Below are 18,641 nucleotides of genomic sequence, written 5' to 3'. Positions count from 1 at the left end.
TTACCCCTTTTGGTAGGCCGAGACTGGATGGTGAAGCTTCACCCTCTCGCTGCCCCGGCGCCACTCGTTCCACAAATATTCCACACTTTTGTCGATGTCGGCCGGCCGGCCTGTGCCTTAACCTCGCGGGATGATGTCAAGCGCCATGCGTCCGTCCGCCCACTACCGCTGTGCTTGATCCACCATCAGATCGCGATTGCAACTTTCCGATCCACGAGCCGTGCCTGGTGCCGCAGAGCCTTCAGAGCCTTCACCGTAGACGCACCCGGCTGTGCACTATCAACCGACAAAATCTCTCCCGAGCATGGCGAGCGGACCCAGATGTGACGTCCGAGTCCCGACGGCCAGCCGCAGGATGCGGAAGGGAAAAAAAAAAAAGTGGATGTCCCGACACGGGCAGTCAGACACGGGCAGTCGTGCCTTTAAATTCGAGCGCTCCCACCAACCGGAGCAGCATGTCCGATCGTCAAGCCCGTGCTGTCATCAAGGACGTTATTCCGGCGTCATCTCAACGTAAAAGATGAGCGACGGTGACGCAGGCCCGCCTGGAACTCGCCAGCCCGGCGTTCCTGACCGGACCGCATCGACGGAAAAGCGGCCAACCTCGGATCGTCCCGAAACGCCACCGGCCGCCGACAACGAAAAGCCGCCGCCGCCGCCGCCGCCGCCTGCAGCGCGCGAGGGCCTGCTCCAGGATGCCCCTGGCGAGGACGAGGAGTCTGGTGGCGGCAGGACCAGCCAGGACAGCCTGGCCCCGTCACAGAGCAAGCAGCACCAACCCCCCCGGTACGCGCCGGATGGCAAACGCATCATCACCGAGGAAGAATGCTACGACGCCCTGGGGTACTCGTGGCCGGCATGGAAGAAGTGGATGCTCCTGTCGTCCATCTTCGCCGTGCAAATGTCCATGAACTTCAACTCGAGCGTGTACCCGAGCGCCGTCGAGCCCGTGAGCGAGCATTTCGGCGTGAGCCAGCAGGCCGTCCGGGCCGGGCAGTGCGCCTTTCTCGTCCTGTACGCCTTTGGGTGCGAGCTCTGGGCGCCGTGGAGCGAGGAGTTTGGCCGGTGGCCGATCCTGCAGTACGTCCATGTCCATTGATGGGGGTCCGCGAACTTGGGTTAGATGACCCGAAAAGAGTCAAGACACTGACCGGCCGTCTAGGTGCTCGCTGTTCCTCGTCAACATCTGGCAGATCCTCGCCGCCCTGGCGCCAAACTTTGGCAGCATCATTGTCGCGCGAGCGCTCGGCGGGCTGAGCTCCGCCGGCGGCAGCGTCACCCTCGGAATGGTTGCCGACCTGTACCAGCCCGAGGACCAGGACTGGGCTGTGGCCTTTGTCGTCCTGTCGTCCGTCTGGGGCACCTCGATCGGCCCCATCGTCGGCGGGCCCATCAAGAAGTTCCTGCCGTGGTACTGGAACTTTTGGATCCAGCTCATCTTCGGCGTCACCGTCCAGGCCGTGCACTTCTTCATGCCCGAGAGCCGAGCCACGATCCTCATGGACCGCGAGGCGAAGCGCCGCCGCACATCGGGCGAGGACCCGGACGTGTACGGCCCCAACGAGGCCAAGAGCCCTCGCATCTCGTGGGAGGAGGTTGGCGTCACCTGGGTGCGGCCGTTTGAGATGTTTCTCCGCGAGCCGATTGTCCTGTCCTGCTCCCTCTTGTCGGGCTTCTCGGACGCCCTCATCTTTACGTTCCAGGAGGGCTTCACGCCCGTCTTCAAGCAGTGGGGGTTCGGAACCCTGGAGCTCGCCTGGGCCTTTATCCCGATCAACATTGGCTACCTGATCGCCTACGTCAGCTACTTCCCGTGGATCATCAGGGATAGCAGGATCAGAAAAGCCAAGGGCCCCGACCACCTGGCCCCCGAGCACAGGCTCAAGTGGCTGCTCTACCTCGCGCCCCTGGAGACCATTGGCCTCTTCGGCTTCGCCTGGACGTCGCTCGGCCCCCCGCAGGTGCACTGGATCGCGCCCATGATATTCTCGTGCCTCATCGCCATCGCCAACTACGGCATCTACATGTCGACCATCAGCTACATGCTCGCCGCCTACGGCCCGTACTCGGCCAGCGCGACGGGCGGCAACGGCTTCGCGAGAGACTTCCTGGCCGGCGTCGCCTCCCTGTACTCGACCCCCCTGTACACCAACATTGCGCCCAACGGCCTGCATCTCGAGTACGCCAGCACCATCCTGGCGTGCCTCGCCTTTGTCGTCACCATGCCCGTCTATCTCATCTACTGGAAGGGCCCATGGTTGCGCGAGAAATCCAAGTTTGCCCAGTCTCTGGCGGCGGACCGCGAGGCTAAGGGGGGCCATCGGGTGGCGGAGGCGACCAAGGAGTAGCTTGAGCCTCGCAATCTGTAGTAGTAGACCAAGGTAGATCAAAAATAGACACGAACATGATGAACCCAAGAGATGACGTTGCTTGTGCCGTGCATTCTGTTGACGCAGCAAGAGTGCACGAATCCCGCATGACATGTAGACGGCTCACCGTCCGCAGAGCACCGCGACGATATGCCGCTTTGTTGATGCATTGTATTGCAGCACAAAACGCACGGATTCTGCGCCACACAAAATCCTCACTGCCGAGGCTTCTCCTTCTTCTCCCTCCACAGCGACCAAAGACTGACGCCAGAGACCTTGACAATCTTGAACCGCACGCCCGGGATATCGCCCTTTGCGCGGCCCTTGCGCCCAAACCCCGCAAGCAGGACCTCGTCGTTTTCGTCAATATAGTTGAGGCAGCCGTCGTTTGGAACTGAAGGGACATGTATTAGCATGCGGCTGCGAGCCCCATCCAGGTTCATGTTCTTGCTGTTAGTGATGGTGGTGGTGGCGCTTCACGTACCGAAAGCCGTCACCTTCTTCCCGTTCTTGATGAGCTGCACGCGGACGCACTTTCGGATTGCCGAGTTGGGCTGCTTGGCCTCGACGCCGACCTTTTCCAGGACGATGCCCTTTGCGTGCGACGAGCCGCCAAACGGCGACGACCGAAACGACGTGCCCAGCGTGCGCTTCTTGTAGTTGAGGTCGGACCACTTCTGGTCACGCCGGCTGGTGCACAGCTTGCGCGCGCTGAGCAGGCCGCGGGCGGCCATGGTAATCAGGGAGATAGGGGCGGTGTTGCTATCGATGTCGAGGGATCTATGTATCTGATCGGGAGTTTTGAGTCGAGAGTCACGTCCCGTCACATCGCAACGCAAGAAGATGTGTCGAGAGACGTTCCAGCCTCGTTCCGCTCGCGAGGTGAGCTCGAATTTATGGGAGCTGCTGCCCAATATCCCGCAGGTCTTCGAGCCCTAATCGACCTTTCAAGCCCTAACGTCCTGAACAGCGACGCGAGGCCCTGTCCTCAAATGGAAAGCTGTCAGGGAAAGTCCCTTGCACCAATCCGCCAGTCGCGGACAGCGTCCGTCACATGCACTCTAGCAGGACTGTCTGGCTGGTCGTCATCAAATCCCGGCATCGTGGATCGCCTCACTCCCTGCCGTGGCCGTGTAAGTGAAGGGGACCGCAATGCCTGTACGTGAACTTGGCACGGACCCTCCCAGGGTTGGCGTAAACATCATGGAGCTCACTCGCGCGCGCGCTCCAGAAATGACTTTACGAGCTCTTTTGCTCGGCGTCCCCCTGTATGGAGCGGCATTGTGCCTGTGAGCCGCGACGCCTCGAGCAGTTGAGGGTGAGTGGAGGGAGTGCGTTGCGTGGGGGGCGTGTGGTGATCAGCCAGGTTGCCTAATTAGGCACGGCACGCGGGATATGAGGACTGTGGTTGGTTGCTGGATATCTTGCCGTGGCACTGGGATTATGCGGCATTTGTTAATCCAGTTCAACCGTCCGTGTCGGCACAACGATGAGGCCTCACAGGACACGACATGGAATCCGGCTGGGCCCAGAATCGCAGTCCGTCCCTTGGACACGGCATGGTGGCTAGCTGACTGGCGGATGCTGCCTGTATGGTTTTCGAGCCGGCAGGCGTCGGCTCAGAGGTGAGTCCAGGCCCGAGGACCGCGATGCTCTGGGTTTCACTGGGCCCGTCCGATTGCTCCGTAGACACTGTCCGTATTCAACGCGGGCGTATCAAAGACTGTTGACTGCGTTTACCTTGTTGGGAAAGATGTACCGTCACCTGGGTCAAGACAGCGCGAGGAAAGGCGTCTGCATCTCATGTCGTTTCTCGTCTACCTTTCATTAAATCTTAGCTACATGTAATACAGTTCATACGCCCGACGGACCGTCGCCGTCGGGCTCAATCATGACAAGCACCTCGCCAGCATCTACCAGACTCCCCTCCTTGACCCGAACGCCGGTGCAGCGCCCGCTAAACGAGCTGCGAATCTGAATTTCCATTTTACTTGATTCAATCCACATCTAGGAAGCGTCAGCGTCAGGACATGGATATCCACATGGGCCTAGCTAGCATCGCCTTGGGCTGGGGAACGGGGTGACTCACCAGTACATCTCCTTTGCAGACCCGGGCGCCGTCCCGGACAGCAAAGTTGTAGCAGCGCCCGGGCATCATGGCCTTGACTCTGTGCGCTCCCGCACTCAGCGAAAGGCCGTTGCATGCGGTGTCCTCCGCGTGGCCGTTTGCGGCGACGGCCTTTGGCTTATAGGGCTGGCGCAGCTCCTCGAGGAACGGAGCGCTCGAGATGGACTCTGCTCGTTGGGCGGCAACCGCGTTGATTTCGTCCTGATGGTGCGCCATCCAGGACTCGTACTCGTCCAGATCCAGCTCATCCTCCGTCACGCGGACAAGCTGCGACGCGGGTGTGGCATCGAGCTCCGATTCCAACATTGGGTAGAACCTGATGCGATCAAAGGGTTGAAACATCCACGGATCGGACGAAGAGCTCGGCGACTTCTTTTCCGCCGAGACCGCCCCAGCGTCCCAAATGTCCACCGTTCTGCCCACGAGCTGGTAGCCGCCGGGGGAGTCGGTCGCGTAGATGCACATGTACTGGCCGCCGATGCCTACCGAGCGGCGAGGCGTAAACGACCGAGATGGGTTGTACTTTGTCCCGAAAAGGCGGTGGCGGGGGTCGAGCGGCACCGCGCACGGAGAGCCCAGGAACACATCGCCGAGGCCGAGGACAAGAAACGTCGCGTCCTGCATTAGGCGCGAGATGTCGTCCAGGCCGTTGAGTTTCTCGAGAAACTCGACGTTGCTGGGCAGCCATGGCGCCTCGGACCGGATCGTCGCGGCATAGCGCTCCACGGCGGCCTTGCTTACCGAATCGTCAAAGGCGAGCGGCAGAGTCAAGGTACGCGACTGCACTCGCCGGGGCACTCGATAAGACGACAAGTGTTGGCATAGCCGGTCGAAGATGGTTTGCGGCGCCAGCCCAGCGCGGTAGATGAGATGAACGGTCCGCACGCCGCGGGTGACCTCTTCTACGCCACAGATGGGGCGCTGGGCGTGGTTCTCGCAAAAGGCATGGATGTTGAAACTCTGGGCCATGTCGAAAATCTCTCGCTCCCCGAATTCGACAATCATGGACCGGTCCCCGGCCTGGCGAGCAACCACCCTTCCGTCAGGGCGGTCGAGTTTGCCGACGATGGCTGAAGAGTAGTCAATCTGCGCCGGCTCAGGACAAAAGTCCTCCACTCGAGGGTACTCTTTCAAGTCTTCAATCGCACGGGACAGCGCGTCGTCCATCTGGGCGGCCGCCTCGGTAGTGACGGCCTGCAGGCGGATGGCGTCCCCGGGACGGACTTGGCCCAGCTTCCACATCTCCGCCGACGCCACGACGCAGAACACGACAAAGCCCCCCAGACTTGGGCCGTCGCAGGCGAGGACGACGGCCTCGTCGCCGGTGAAGCTGACGCTGCCGATCGAGTATGGGCTATCGTGGATGTTGGACGGGTGCAGCCCAGCCTCCCCGCCGGTCTGACGCGCCCACGCCGGCCGCGGGCCCGTCAAGCGGACGCCCAGACGGTTGCTGTTGTGGTGAACTCGCCACTCTCCTGAGAACAAGGCGGCGAGCCCCTCCTGGGTGAAGTAGTCTGGGGCGCCATGGGGGCCCGGAACCACGCCAATGGTCCAGCAGGCTCCGGGATGCGTCGGGAGCGGGATGGCGGGGGCGACGGACCCTGCGTGCGAGTTCGTGTGGGAGGCCGTCATGGTCCCTAAAGGGATGAAGTCGCGGGCCTGCAGCTTTCCGCCGTCCTTTCCACCCAGGTTGCCGACCTCGAATGTTGCACGGCTGCCCATTACCTTTGGGACGTCGAGGCCGCCGGCTATCGCAACGTAGATGCGATAACCGCTCTCTACCGTTCCAATGGCAAGAGTTTGCCCTGCCTGGACTGGGACCGCTCGGTTGGATGGGATGTGCCCGCCATCGAGCGTGACGGGAGCCGTGCCGCCGGTGACCGCCACGACCGTGTCGCAGTGGAACTTGAGCGTCGGTCCTTGGAGCGTGCACTCGATGGCAGCGGCGTCTGGCCCATTGCCCACGAGGCGGTTGGCGACTCGAAACGACAGGTGGTCCATGGGCCCGGAGGGCGGGATGCCAACGTTCCAATACCCGGTCCGTCCCGGGAAGTCTTGAATCGTGGTCATGGCCCCCGCTTGCACCACCTCGACGTTGGGGGAGCGGAATTGAAACGAGTCCAGAGACTTTGTGGTGCAGTCTCCGGATCGAAACAGCGGCCATGACACAATCTGGCGGAGGTACTCCAGGTTGGTCTGGACGCCGACGATTTCGGTCTGGGCAAGGCCATCCGCCAGCTTCTGCAGGCAGTCCGCCCTGTCATGTCCGGTGGCGATGAGCTTGGCTACGAGGGGATCGTAGCGCGTAGAGATTTCCGTTCCGGCTTCGACCCAGGTGTCCACCCGTAGCCCGGGAGGAAACTGCAGCTTGCTGATGGTGCCAGAGCAGGGCCGGAAGTTTTGAAGCGGGCTCTCCGCATACAGTCGGACTTCCATGGAAGCACCCTCGACAGCAACGCTCGCAGCGTCGCGGCCAAACAGGTCGTGGCAGTCACCGTTGGCAATGTTGACCATTTGCTCGACCAGATCCAGCCCCGTAACGGCTTCCGTGACGGGATGCTCGACCTGCAGGCGGGTGTTGACCTCGAGGAAGAAGAAGTCCTGCGAATCCACGTCGTAGATGAACTCGACGGTGCCGACGTTGCGGTAGCTGACCGAAGACGCCAGCCGGACCGTCGCCGCCCTCATCTTGGCGCGGACGTGGGCGGGAACACCAAACGGAGGGCTCTCCTCGACAATCTTTTGGTGTCTTCGCTGGAGGGAGCAGTCGCGCTCGCCGGCGGCCATGACCCTCCCCTTGCCGTCGCCCAGAATCTGGACCTCTATGTGCCGCGCGTTCTCAATGTATCGCTCGAGGAAGACGCCGGAATCTCCAAAGTTGGCCGACGCAAGTCGCTGCACGGCATCAAAGGCGTCATCGAAACCGTCAAGGTCGTTGCATTGGCGCAGTCCGATGCCGCCGCCGCCCGCCGTGCTCTTGAGCATCAACGGAAACCCAATCTGCTCCGCCTCGCGACGAGCCTCCTCGACGGAGACCAGCAGGCCCGAGCTGCCGGGCACTACGCAGACGCCCGACCTGTTGGCGATTTCCCTGGCGCGGTGCTTGAGCCCCAGGTCGGACATTTGGCTGGGCGTGGGCCCTATCCATACCAGGCCTTCCGCTTCGACCGCGGCGGCAAACTCGGCATTCTCAGACAGGAAGCCGTAGCCCGGGATTACGGCGTCGGCCTGCGACGACTTTGCCAGTCGCAGGACCTGTTTGGCGTCGAGGTACGTCTCGGCCACCGAGTTCCCTTGGAGTCGTAGGGCCACGTCCGCGTCGCGGACATGCGGCGAGGCGACGTCGGCATCCGAGTAGATGGAGATGGCTTCGATGTTGAGCTTGCGCAGCGACCGAATGATGCGGACAGCAATCTCGCCCCTGTTGGCGATGAGGACTCTCGCGATGGACTTTGACGGGGCCGGACGACACGGGCCTGAGCCGTTCCTGCAGATGCCGTTGCAGAGCGTGTGGTGCTCCATGTACGCTCTCCAGCCACCAAAGGCGGTGATGTCCTTTGCACCCTGCAGGCCCCAGGGTTCGCACACGAATCCACGGACCCAGCGGCCGTCCTGCAGCTCGACGGATCCAATCGCCAAGGGCGAAGGAATGGTGGCCAGGAAGCTCGCGACGGCGGGTTGCGGCATCCGCCACACCTCGACGGCAACAGGCTGGCCCTGCCCTGGAGCCGTGACCCTCTCCAGCCCGGGTTTCTTGACTCCGGAGGCCGACGGGAGCTCGTACAGCTTGTACGTGTCGGAAGTGGCTGTTGCGCACTCGAAGCGGGCGCCCCTCGAAGTCAAGTCCTTGTTGAGCGGGAAGCCCGTCAGGTGCGCGCCAACAACGGCAATCGGAGTCCAGGCACTGTCGTGCGGCAGCTTCGCGAGCACGCCGCCCTCGGCTCCGCGATGAGCCTTGGTCGCCCCCAGCCGCCGCGGGGCGCCGGACATCCACTGCTGCGAGAGGCGCAGGAGCTGAGGCTCCTGCCAAGCGTTTGATATCAGGGTGATGCCAAAGGGGAGGCCATCGGCCCTGAAGCCTGCGGGGATGGCAATGGCGCTCCAGTCGAGAAAGTTGACAAAGTTGGTGTATGTGCCCAGGAGCGAGTTCTCCAACACGGGCTCGGCACGCAGCTGCTCCAAGGTTGGGAACGTCGGCGTCGTGGGGACCAATATGGCATCGAAAGACTGGAACACGGCCTCAATTTCACGAGCCAGGTCCTGGCGCTTGTACTCGCACGCGAAAGCGTCCGCGGCGGTGAAGTTGCGCGCCTTGGATACAATGGCGCGGACGACGGGGTCCATCTCCTCAGGGGAGCGCTCGATGAAGTTGCGCACGGCTGCGTACCGCTCGGCGACCCAAGGGCCCTCATACAAGAGCTTCGCGAGGGAGAAGAGGGCGGTGAAGTCGACAGGCGTGAGCTCCCAGCCGAGACCTCGCGCCTTGTCGAGTGCCGCGTCGTATGCGGGGGAGTGGTCCGTTCGGCCATGCCAGTCGGGCTGCATGCAGATGGCCAGCGACGGGGACTTTAGTTGCGAGGATTGCATGCCAAACCTGGGTTCCGACGAGGGACCCTGACAGGAAGGCCGCGCCCGCGAGTATGCATCCTTGGAATCGTATCCTTCGGCTATGGACAGGACCGCCTCGGCGTCCCCGGCGGTAAGGGCGAATATGGAGACGCAGTCGAGCGTCCGGCAGGCCGGGAGCACGCCCCGGGCGCTGAGGGCTCCGCGCGTGGGCTTCAGTCCGACAATGTTGTTGAAGCCCGCGGGGACTCGACCGGAGCCCGCCGTGTCTGTGCCGAGGGAAAAGGGCACGGCGCCGCGGGCGACGACGACACCGCTGCCGGAGCTGGAGCCGCCGCTTACACGCGCGGCGTCGAAGCTGTTTGGCACGGCGCCGTACGGCGACCGCGTGCCCACCAGGCCGGTCGCGAACTGGTCCAGGTTCGTCTTGCCGACGACGACGGCGCCGGCGGCCTTGAGCCGGGCGACGACGGGGGCATCCTCGGCGGCCGGCTGGCTCGAAAAGGCCGGGCACGCCCCCGTGGTCGGGAACCCGGCGACGTCGATGTTGTCCTTGACGGCGAAGGGGACGCCATACAGATGGAGTAGAGCCTCGGAGCCCTGCTGGACGCGTGCCTGAAGTCGATCCCATTGCGCTTGTAATTGGGCGGGACTCGCAAGAGAGATCCAGGCACGAGTGTGGTCATTGGCGGCGCGTTCTGCCTCGACGAGGGCCAAGAGGCGCTGCAGAGCCTTGCCCTTGGTCTGCACGCCCAGCCAGTCTTGGATGGTAAGCGGTGTCTGTGTCTCTCCATTGAGCCGAGCGGTGGGATCTGGGGTCTGGCCTGGCAACAGGTGGCCCGCGCCGCTCTCCCCTCGCAGCGGCTCGAGGAAGGGCGCCATGGCCGACGTGAACGCGGGGGTCTGGTGATGTGTATACGATGTGTATGCCTCGGGCTCGCAGCTATGAACGTGTCTCGTGTCGCGCTTGACGTCTCGACCACCCACCCTGGCCGAGGCAGTAACTACGGCAGACAGCAAAAGGAGATTTCATTGATGAGGCTCAGCGTGAGATTGCTGTATATTCCCGCGAGGCCGTCCAGCGTTTTTGTATTCCCCTCGCCCCGAATGTTACGCATTGAAGGAATGGTCATACTCTGGCATCCTGCGCGCGGCCGCCGGCGGACGTGGGCGCCGGCACCGTGACCGCGTTGGCTCCGAGCATGAAGATGAAGCTCGCCGTCGCGTCGCGCGCGGGCAATGCCGGACGGAACAGGAAGCGAACGACGGCCAAGCCGAGTGCGCCACCTCATCCAACCACGAGGCGCCGATAGCAGCGGCGGCCCCCGGAGGCTCACATCGTCCACGGAGGAAGGCAAAGCCAAGGACTCGAGGCAGTGCAACGCACCGGACGACTGGGCGCGATGCCCGCAGAGTTTGGGATATACCTACGCCTCGTCACGGTCAGGGACAGAGACCAGTCGGATTGACCAATAGGCGGCCGGGCCGACGGCAAGGCTTGGTCATGGGCCCGCGAGCGGTGGATGAGCAAAGTGACAAGTCGTGCGTGGCATGGCATGGGGAGGAGAGATAAGGACGCGGTGGGCCATCAAAGGTTTCCCTTTTCCCCTTGGGCCGATGGCCAATGGCGGATGGGGAGTCGTGGTGGTTATCTCGTGCCTCCGATGCTGACATGTCCCGGACCAGACCCTCGGTACGGTGCGTAAAGTCATACGCACTGTTGCAGACTGCGCGATTGACACAGTGCATGTGCTCCTACGCACTGAGGAGGCGTCTTATCAGCACAGATAAGGGGCTGCCCCGTCCCAGGCAGATGCTGGCAGATGCTTTCGAAGGATTCAAGTCCCAAGGCGACGCCATCATGGCACCGCATCGAGCCCCTTCGGTTCTGGAGCGGCCGACTCGAGTCGCACGGCGTCCTTTGCATGAGCCGCACACACGTGCCGTCGTTGTGGTGTCGGCAGAGCGACCCGGCGCGAGACGCCAGACGCACAAAACACCGCCCGGCTCTGTGTCAAGCTTCATTGTCACCATGGCGAGGCAGTTGCCGGTGCGGCACCCACGCACCTCTGGATGGAGACAAGGGAATGGCAGGCCGCTGACCCGGACCCCAGATTTCCGTCCCCAGACCCTGGCCGCGGCGCCATCCCGTCCCAAGCCAACCCACCCATCCATCATCATCCATCCGCCTTATCGCACGCACACACGGGCCGCGCCACGCACATGCTCTCGCCGCCCTCCCCATGGCCGGCCGGCGCCCCCGATAAGCCCTCTGCCCGGACGAGGACACGGCATTCTGCGTCCGACACCTCCTCGCCTTCCCTCGCCGCCCTCGAGCGCATGCCGTCTGTCGACCTTGACCGGCTGTGCGGCCCCGCCCTCGCACCATCGCGTGCCCAAGGGCCAAAGGGAACATTGATCCCAAGCCGAACCCGAACCTGGCCGGCGTGCCGCCGTGGGTCTCGCTCCCGGCTCTCTCGTGCCTCTGGGGCCCCGCGAAGCTCGGCCAAGGGCGTGCTGCCATAGTATCTGGTTAAATCCGCGCAAGACATGTCTGCCGTGGGCGACAGCGGCGGCGCCCAGATAGCTGCGGCTTCGGCCGGCACCATCAAGGCACCTCACCCTCCGCCGCGCGCACGCCCATGCGACACTTGCCGTCTCCGAAAGACGCGCTGCGTCAAGGAGGGGAGCCGCACCCAGTGCGTGCTGTGCGCCTTTCACGGCCAGAGATGTACATTCTTGAAAGGCCCGCTCCCGCGCCAGCGGCGGGTGCTCGCGGCTCCCCACGTCGGTCCAAACAAGCTCACGCAGCGTCGGAACTCGGCCGACGAGGGCGCCGCTCGACACCTCTCCTCAGAAGGCTCCTTTCCGCGCGGCGCGTCTCCCAGGGACGGCGCGCATGGCATCGCTTCGCCGACCGACGCGAGGGCCCCGGAGTCTCGCTCCCCATCGGCCAGCAGCCAACATGAGCTCACGGGCCGGCCTGATGGCATGCCGGTGTCGCCCCCGGCCATACTCGACGACACGCTGGGCTTGGATCTCAAGACGCATGCCGAATACGTTGGGCCCACGGACTACCGTGATCCCATTCTCCTCGACCTCCATCGTCCACCGTCGACGCAGGCCGCTCGTTCGTCTGCGGCGCGCGAGCTCGCCCGGCGTCTCGACGACCAAACCATCTTCATCGTCCGCCCAGACGAGACAGCCGCTTCCGAGGCGCAACGCGTGGCGGACCTGGACGCGATAGAGGCCGCTGTGCATCCCCTGGGCCGCACCTTGGTCGACCTCTACTTCCGCATCGTCCACCCCAGCTTCCCCATCCTCCACAAGGATGTCTTCATCAGCAAGCACCGCATCTCCCACCGCCACTTTGCGCCGTCGCTGCTGGCCGCCGTGTACCTCGTGGCCCTGGACTGGCAACTCTACGACAGCGTTCTGGCCGGCAGCGAGTCCACGCCGGACGCCGCGGCCCTCGAGAGGCTGGCGGAGCGGACCATCAACAGGGACATGCGACGGCCAAAGCTCAGCATCGTCGAGGCCGGCTTGCTGCTTCTCCAGCGGCACCGCCGACCGGGGGAGCACGGCGACGGCAACACGTCCAGCCGCGCGTTTGCGGCGCAGCTGGTCGCCGTCGCGCAGGACCTGGGCCTCCACCTCGACTGCAGCTCGTGGTCCATCCCGGCGTGGGAGATGGGCTTGAGGCGGCGCCTTGCCTGGGCCGTGTACATGGAGGATCGCTGGGGCGCATTCGTCCACGGACGGCCCTGCGTGATCCACGAGGACGACTGGGACGCCCGCCCGTGCACCGACTCTGACTTCCCGGAGCTGGCCTCGCGGCAGGAGGACGGCGCGGCGGTGGATCTGGACGCGCGCATCGGCTGGGACATATTTTGCGCCTACATCGAGCTGAGCCGCATCGTCACCGACGTCCTGCGCACCTTTTGCAGCCTCAAGGCCACGCGCGCGGCCGGCATGCTGGATCAGGTCGGCATCGCCGGAGCCGTGGACCTCGCTCAGCCGCTGGTCGTCCGGCTCCGAGCGTGGTACGGGGCTCTGCCCGACGCGCTCCATCTGCGGAGCAAGCAACGGGGGAAGCTATGCGCCAACGGCTCCCTGCACCTGGCCTATGCCTCCATGGAAATCGCCATCCACCGCGCGCTCCTGCGCACGCTGACGCCCGACACCAGCGAGCCGGTCCGCAGCCGCGTGCGCTCGGCAGCCCGCGCGAAGCTGCAGGTCGCCACGGAGCTGATGGCGTCGCTCGAGCCCGAGCACACGGCGGCGTTCTGGGGACGGGCGGCCGCGCACCAGGCTGCACATGTCGGGTCGCTGGGCGCGCTCCTGTGGGCGACGGCGGAGACGGCCGAGGAAATGGCGTGGTGCGCGGCCAGAGTCGACGAGCTACGCTGGGCGCTCCGGGTGCGAGGCTCCGCGGCGCCGTTTGCGAGGGACGCGCTCTGGCTGCTGGAGCACGACGTTGGCGGCGTCGGCGTCGTGAGAGCGACGCGCGGGGAGCCGTCGTGACATGCGCGGACATGCCTGCACGTCGCTTGTACAAGTCGCTGTTTCGGGCCCAGTGGGGTGGAGTCGATGAGGTTGCATGTGTGCGTACGTGCGGTGTCATGGTGTTGTCATTTCGATCGGTCGTGTCTGGCATTTAGTCCATGACATCAGAGGCCCCCAAAGCCTACCTGCCACCACTATGCAGCACAAGCCGCTTTTCACCGGTCGCGAGGAACCATTTCTGGTTTCAATCTCTAACGGCCTCTAAACATTGTCAGTCAATTGCATTTCTGACTAAACACTGGATTGACCAGCAACAACACTTGATCCATTGACGCCGGACCAGCATGGCGCGATCAAGCAACGGAACGGATCGGCACGATGATGCGGATGGCGAGCAGGCTGGCGATAAGCATCAAACGGGACACCAAGAGCCAAGCGCCAAGCGGGCCAAGATTGAAGAGCAGCCAAGTCACGAGAGAGACGGCTCCGACCGCGGGGACGCTGATACCAAGGAGGCGCAACAGCAGAGCGGCAAGACACGCCCGGCAGCGCCCGAGTCTGGTTCGGGTGACGCTGAGCGCCCGGGAGAGGAGCCCAATGTGCCCTCGAGCATCCTCGAGAAGGGCATCATTTACTTTTTCGTCCGTGGCCGCGTCAACGTCGACGAACCGCACAAAGTGGACGACATTGCACGCACCTACATCCTCCTGCGGCCAGTGGCCACCGATGCCAAGCTGGGCAGCGGCCCCCTAGGCGACGCCGGAACCACGCGCGTCTTGGCCTTGCCCAAGAAGCAGCTGCCCCGGAGCGGGCGCGAGCGCTTCATGGTCTTTGTCGACATGGCGGGCGCCTCGTACGACGATATCAAGAACGGCTTCCTGGCCTCGGGCGAGTACGAGACCAAGACGGCCGGGACGCGGCACACGCCGGCGGCAACACCCGTCGGCGAGGGCGTATACGCCATTACCACGACGGGGAGGGAAAGCCACCTGGCGTACATGACGACGCTGCCCAAGGAGCTGGGCGAGGTGCAGAAGAAGCTGGGTATCAAGGTACAAGGGAGCTTCATCATCAGCACCAAGAACCCCGAGTACCCGGGCCCTGCGAACGCGCGGCTTCCAAAGGGGCCCGAGTTTCCCGAGAAGTGAGTTTGGTCTTGCAATGCCCCTATCCACAGATGCTGACAAGAGACCTCTGCACAGGGTGCAACAAGAGTTTCGCTCCTTGCGCTGGCTGCCGTCGCAGCCTGACCACCTGGACTATGTCAACGCCCAGGTGCTGCTTGTCGGCGAGTCTTCTGGGATAGACAAAGCGTTGGAGCCGCAAAAGGAAGACAAGCACAGTGGCGCAGAGGAGCCGGCAGAGGCCCTCGAGCATCTAGAGGACGAGGATCTGAACAGGATGAGCGGACTGGCGAGCGGGCAGTCGGCGTCTATTTTTGCCGACCTGCACGCCCGGGCCAAGGACTATCCGGCGCTTCAGACGACGTTTTGAGTCAAGAGGACGTAAGAGGCCGTGGCTCAGTGTTGACTGTAAAATATGCATCAAGCTTAGAGCGTGGAGTAAAAAGCACAAAAATCATGTGTCATCTTGGGATCGGATAGCTCAAGACAGGGCTCTGGTGACACAGGGAGGATCGTGGCTGAGTGCGCCCGCGATGCATGTCAAACGTTGAATGCGGCATTGGCCGCCTGCGCTCCCAATGTCAGATCTTTCGAAACCAAGCTGGCAAGACAGACTCTATTTCTCCAAAGTGACAATGGCTGGCCCCGCAGACACAAAGCCGGCTGGATCGGCAGGCCCGCGATGCTTGGTCCATCCGCTACAGATTCATTAGTGTTGGTGGTTGCAGCCGAGAGACAAGCACAACCTTCCTCATCGAGCTTGGCGAGAAAAGGGCCGTGGCAAGCGGTGGAGTTGGCAAGGCCATGGACATCGATGGAGTTGTGAGTCGTAGGTACAGGCGTTTGGCTCACATACGTCAACATGAGCAACTGCGGGGTGGGCGACCAGCTAAATGGTCAGCTCTTTCGCAGTTTAGTACTTCGTACTCTGCAGGATCGTCAGCCAGCAGCACGTCGCAGTTGCCCGTCTGGTGACTCACTGTTCGCACGAGGGAAGCGCAAGGTGTGTCTCGAGACAAGGCACGAAGCAGTGGAGGAGCCCGGCGAATATATCTCGACGCCCAACAGCCGCCCACATTTGATCGCACAGCAGCTACGGAGCAGACCATCAACCACCAACCAGACAGAGCGCTCAATCATGGCGGCCACAGCAGCAAAGTCGTCCTTTGTCCCCCTCCCCGTATCGTTGGCGGCGACCATCGCGCGGTACCACATCGCCCCCGAGGCAGGCCCCGACGGCGACGATGACGCACACATGGCCGTCGAGCTCGCGCAGGCGGCGCACCGCGTCCGGCTCGTCAATCTCTGGCGCATCCCGCCCGGCAGCCGCGTCCTCGAGATTGGATGCGGCCAGGGCACCTTGACGGCCGTGCTCGCCGAGGCCGTGGGGCCCGAGGGGCGCGTCGACGCCGTGGACCCGGGCAGCCCGGACTACGGCGCGCCCTGGACGCTCGGCCAGGCGCAGGCACGGCTCTCGGCCTCGCCCGTCGGCGGGCGCATCGCGTGGCACAACGCCGAGCCGGGCGCGTTCCTGGCGGCGGCGGCAGACCGGGACGACGGCGACGGGCCGCCAGCGTCATGGGACGTGGTCGTGCTGGGCCACTGCATCTGGTACTTTGCCTCGCCCGACACGCTGTCCGCCATGCTCGCCGCGCTCAGGGGCCGGGCGGCGACCCTCCTCGTCGCCGAGTACGCCCTCACGGCGGCGGACAAGGCGGCGGTGCCGCACGTGCTGGCGTCGATGGCGCGGGCGTTTCTCGAGGCGCACAACGAGGCCAGCGAGGCCAACATCCGGTGCCTCGCCAGCCCGCAGGGCATCACCGAGGCGGCGCGGGCTGCCGGCTGGCGCCTCGACGGCGAGGACACGGTGGTCCCGGACGAGGCCCTTCAGGACGGCTCGTGGGAGGCGGGCTCCGTCAAGAGCGCGGCCTTTCTCGACGAGATTGCCGCTCACGTCCGCGAGGCGCCCGTGCAGGCGCTGCTGCGGTCGTCGAGGGACGCCGTCATCGGTGCCATGGCGGCGCTGGGTGGTGGGAGCAAGGTGCGGACAATGGACGTCTGGGTGGCGCGGTTCAATTGATGCAGCCAGCAGGCGAGCGTGCTGCGAATGGCTATGATGTACAGTTTAGAGAGGGAGCTCTCTCAGCGTGCTAGCTGGGTATTCATTGCATGTTTGCCTTGTCCTCACCACCTCGACACCCAGGCCCCTGATAATCATCGTCGTATGGTTTCTGCCCCATGCGCGACCACGCCGCAGCCGCCATGAGCGTCACTCCCTTTTCCTTGCTGCCAAACATGAGCTCCCGCGTGCCGTCCCCCGTGTAGACGACTGATCGATCCTGTGCTCTCCGTCAGCGGCTCCATGTCATAAGCGCCGTGGGTGGGGAGGAAGAATCAGGAGGGATCAGGATATGTACCAGGCCGAGCGTCAGTTTGATGACCCCGTCTGCCCAGCTCGTCTTGTACGTATGCGTGGGCCCCTTGCCTCGAGTCACCTCGAGGATGTTTTGCGCGACAATCGTGGCCTGGCGCATGGCCACGCGCGCGTTGGGGTTCGGCGCTCCGCTCTCCGCCACGTCGCCGCAGGCATACACGTTGGGCAACTCGTCGTCTGCCAGCTGCAGCGTGTCTTTTACGCGGACGTGGCCGGTCGGGCTGATGGCGTCCGGGGACAAGGCGGCCGCCAGGTCGGAGGCGGGCTTTTGTCCAGTGCAGTTGACCTGCGTGGGTTTTGGTCCATGTTAGCAAGCGCCTCTGCATGTCATGCGCGCGACCTCACCAGGAGGGGGGAGTAGGGGGAAGACTTGCAAAAAAGTCGCAAGGCATCGTGCGTCCAGACTGCAAGGTGACCGTCTTGCCGACGGCGTCCTCGGCGACGACGCGGTCCTGGAGTATGACCTCGACGCCCAGCTTCGCGAGGCCCTCCTGCGCAGCGACCTGCAGGGCCTCGCCGAACCGGTGCATCACGGCGCCCCTCGAGTGCACCAGCGTGATGTCCTTCTCGGGATAGAGGTTCTTGGCGTCGGTGGCGAGCTCGACGCCGGCCGCTCCCCCGCCCACGACGACGACGGTCCGCGCCGCGGCGATGCCGTCCTGCATCGCCCGCATGCGCCGCATCCCCTCGTCCCTGTCCGCGCAGTTGACGCGCGAGGGCAGTCCCTCCTTGACCTGCGACCCCGTCGCAAGGACCAGCACGTCGTAGGGGATATCCTGGCCGCCCTTGACAGTGACGACCTGACGTGTGAGTCCCGTCGCCCGGTCCGCCACCCACCAGATCGCACCGTCGGGCGCCCCGGCGACGTAGCCTCCGTACGGGATAAAGGCCTTGCCCTCGTGGCCCTTGACGACGCAGAACCGCGGCAGCACCCAGGTGAAGTGGAAGTGGCTGTTGGGCTCGACGACGACGACGCGGTATGGGCTCTTGGGCGGCAGAGTGCGCGCGACGAGGCGGGCGACGTGGTAGCCGGCGAAGGAGGCGCCGACGATGACGATGTTTCGCGTGCGGTCGGCGGCGGGCGCGGCGCCGAACCAGCGGGCGCGGCGGCGGACGAGGAACGCGTTGAGCGCATGGGCGAGTTCACCCCATATCAAGACGACGCTGTAGCCGATGAGCTCGGCGATGAGCGTCGCCTTTTCAAGCATGGCTACGGCTGCTGGCCAGCGGGAACGAGACACTTGGGAAGCCTCTGGGAGTCTGTGATGAGCAATCGGACGACGACACGCAGGGCGCCCTCACGCTCTCACCCGTTGATCATATACAAAGTAGTACGTCTTATATGACACGGGGCGTCCGCGCACGCGGCCACGGCTTCGGAGACAGAGAATGCGCCGGCACGGTGACCGAGCCGGAAGCTCCATGGAGATGCAACAAGAAGCCAAGGGCCGGGGCTCATTGGATGGATCCCCCGACTGTCTCAGAGGCGCGTCCGCAGCCGTGGGAAAAGACCG

At 64.0% G+C, this 18,641-nt stretch overlaps 7 protein-coding genes across 8 annotated transcripts; 4 read left to right on the top strand and 3 right to left on the bottom strand.

Moving 5' to 3' along the window:
• Positions 1 to 89: 89 nt before the first annotated feature.
• JDV02_003954 (uncharacterized protein) lies at positions 90 to 2,401 on the top strand. The gene is made up of 2 exons (XM_047985128.1): positions 90 to 1,080; positions 1,163 to 2,401. Exons 1-2 carry the CDS (start codon positions 521 to 523, stop codon positions 2,346 to 2,348), a joined length of 1,746 nt encoding a protein of 581 aa, XP_047841105.1. The 5' UTR covers positions 90 to 520; the 3' UTR covers positions 2,349 to 2,401.
• Positions 2,402 to 2,584: 183 nt separating this feature from the next.
• On the bottom strand, positions 2,585 to 3,103 carry rps23_1 (ribosomal protein S23; the record flags this gene model as incomplete). Its single annotated transcript, XM_047985127.1, has 2 exons — positions 2,585 to 2,763; positions 2,854 to 3,103. The coding sequence occupies 2 exons, from the start codon at positions 3,101 to 3,103 to the stop codon at positions 2,585 to 2,587; spliced, it is 429 nt and encodes a 142-aa protein (XP_047841104.1).
• A 1,057-nt stretch (positions 3,104 to 4,160) lies between these two features.
• Positions 4,161 to 10,609, bottom strand: JDV02_003952 (uncharacterized protein). Of its 2 annotated transcripts, XM_047985125.1 has the most exons (2): positions 4,459 to 10,609; positions 4,161 to 4,376 (listed from the first exon to the last, which is right to left on the bottom strand). In XM_047985125.1, the coding sequence occupies exons 1-2, from the start codon at positions 9,943 to 9,945 to the stop codon at positions 4,224 to 4,226; spliced, it is 5,640 nt and encodes a 1,879-aa protein (XP_047841102.1). In that variant the 5' UTR covers positions 9,946 to 10,609; the 3' UTR covers positions 4,161 to 4,223. The 2 variants fall into 2 exon arrangements, with proteins under 2 accessions (XP_047841102.1, XP_047841103.1); XM_047985126.1 differs by having other exon boundaries at positions 4,161 to 10,106.
• A 1,004-nt stretch (positions 10,610 to 11,613) lies between these two features.
• DAL81_1 (Fungal specific transcription factor) lies at positions 11,614 to 13,587 on the top strand (the record flags this gene model as incomplete). The annotated part of the gene is made up of 1 exon (XM_047985124.1): positions 11,614 to 13,587. One exon carries the CDS (start codon positions 11,614 to 11,616, stop codon positions 13,585 to 13,587), a length of 1,974 nt encoding a protein of 657 aa, XP_047841101.1.
• A 326-nt stretch (positions 13,588 to 13,913) lies between these two features.
• On the top strand, positions 13,914 to 15,063 carry JDV02_003950 (uncharacterized protein; the record flags this gene model as incomplete). Its single annotated transcript, XM_047985123.1, has 2 exons — positions 13,914 to 14,713; positions 14,772 to 15,063. 2 exons carry the CDS (start codon positions 13,914 to 13,916, stop codon positions 15,061 to 15,063), a joined length of 1,092 nt encoding a protein of 363 aa, XP_047841100.1.
• A 768-nt stretch (positions 15,064 to 15,831) lies between these two features.
• Positions 15,832 to 16,852, top strand: JDV02_003949 (uncharacterized protein; the record flags this gene model as incomplete). The annotated part of the gene is made up of 1 exon (XM_047985122.1): positions 15,832 to 16,852. The coding sequence occupies one exon, from the start codon at positions 15,832 to 15,834 to the stop codon at positions 16,771 to 16,773; it is 942 nt and encodes a 313-aa protein (XP_047841099.1). The 3' UTR covers positions 16,774 to 16,852.
• A 616-nt stretch (positions 16,853 to 17,468) lies between these two features.
• On the bottom strand, positions 17,469 to 18,335 carry JDV02_003948 (uncharacterized protein; the record flags this gene model as incomplete). The annotated part of the gene is made up of 1 exon (XM_047985121.1): positions 17,469 to 18,335. The coding sequence occupies one exon, from the start codon at positions 18,333 to 18,335 to the stop codon at positions 17,469 to 17,471; it is 867 nt and encodes a 288-aa protein (XP_047841098.1).
• Positions 18,336 to 18,641: the final 306 nt, after the last annotated feature.

Source organism: Purpureocillium takamizusanense, chromosome 3 (genome assembly GCF_022605165.1).
Source record: "Purpureocillium takamizusanense chromosome 3, complete sequence".
Taxonomy (NCBI): Eukaryota; Fungi; Ascomycota; class Sordariomycetes; order Hypocreales; family Ophiocordycipitaceae; genus Purpureocillium; species Purpureocillium takamizusanense.
This window is presented reverse-complemented; position numbering and strand designations above follow the sequence as displayed.

Excerpts from the sequence above, each read along its gene's own strand:
- JDV02_003954 (XM_047985128.1), top strand. The coding sequence starts at position 521 with ATGAGCGACGGTGACGCAGGCCCGCCTGGAACTCGCCAGCCCGGCGTT. Across the intron at positions 1,081-1,162 it reads GGCCGGTGGCCGATCCTGCA|GTGCTCGCTGTTCCTCGTCA; the intron begins GTACGTCCATGT and ends CCGGCCGTCTAG.
- JDV02_003952 (XM_047985125.1), bottom strand. The coding sequence starts at position 9,945 with ATGGCGCCCTTCCTCGAGCCGCTGCGAGGGGAGAGCGGCGCGGGCCAC. Across the intron at positions 4,377-4,458 it reads TCTGCAAAGGAGATGTACTG|ATGTGGATTGAATCAAGTAA; the intron begins GTGAGTCACCCC and ends GACGCTTCCTAG.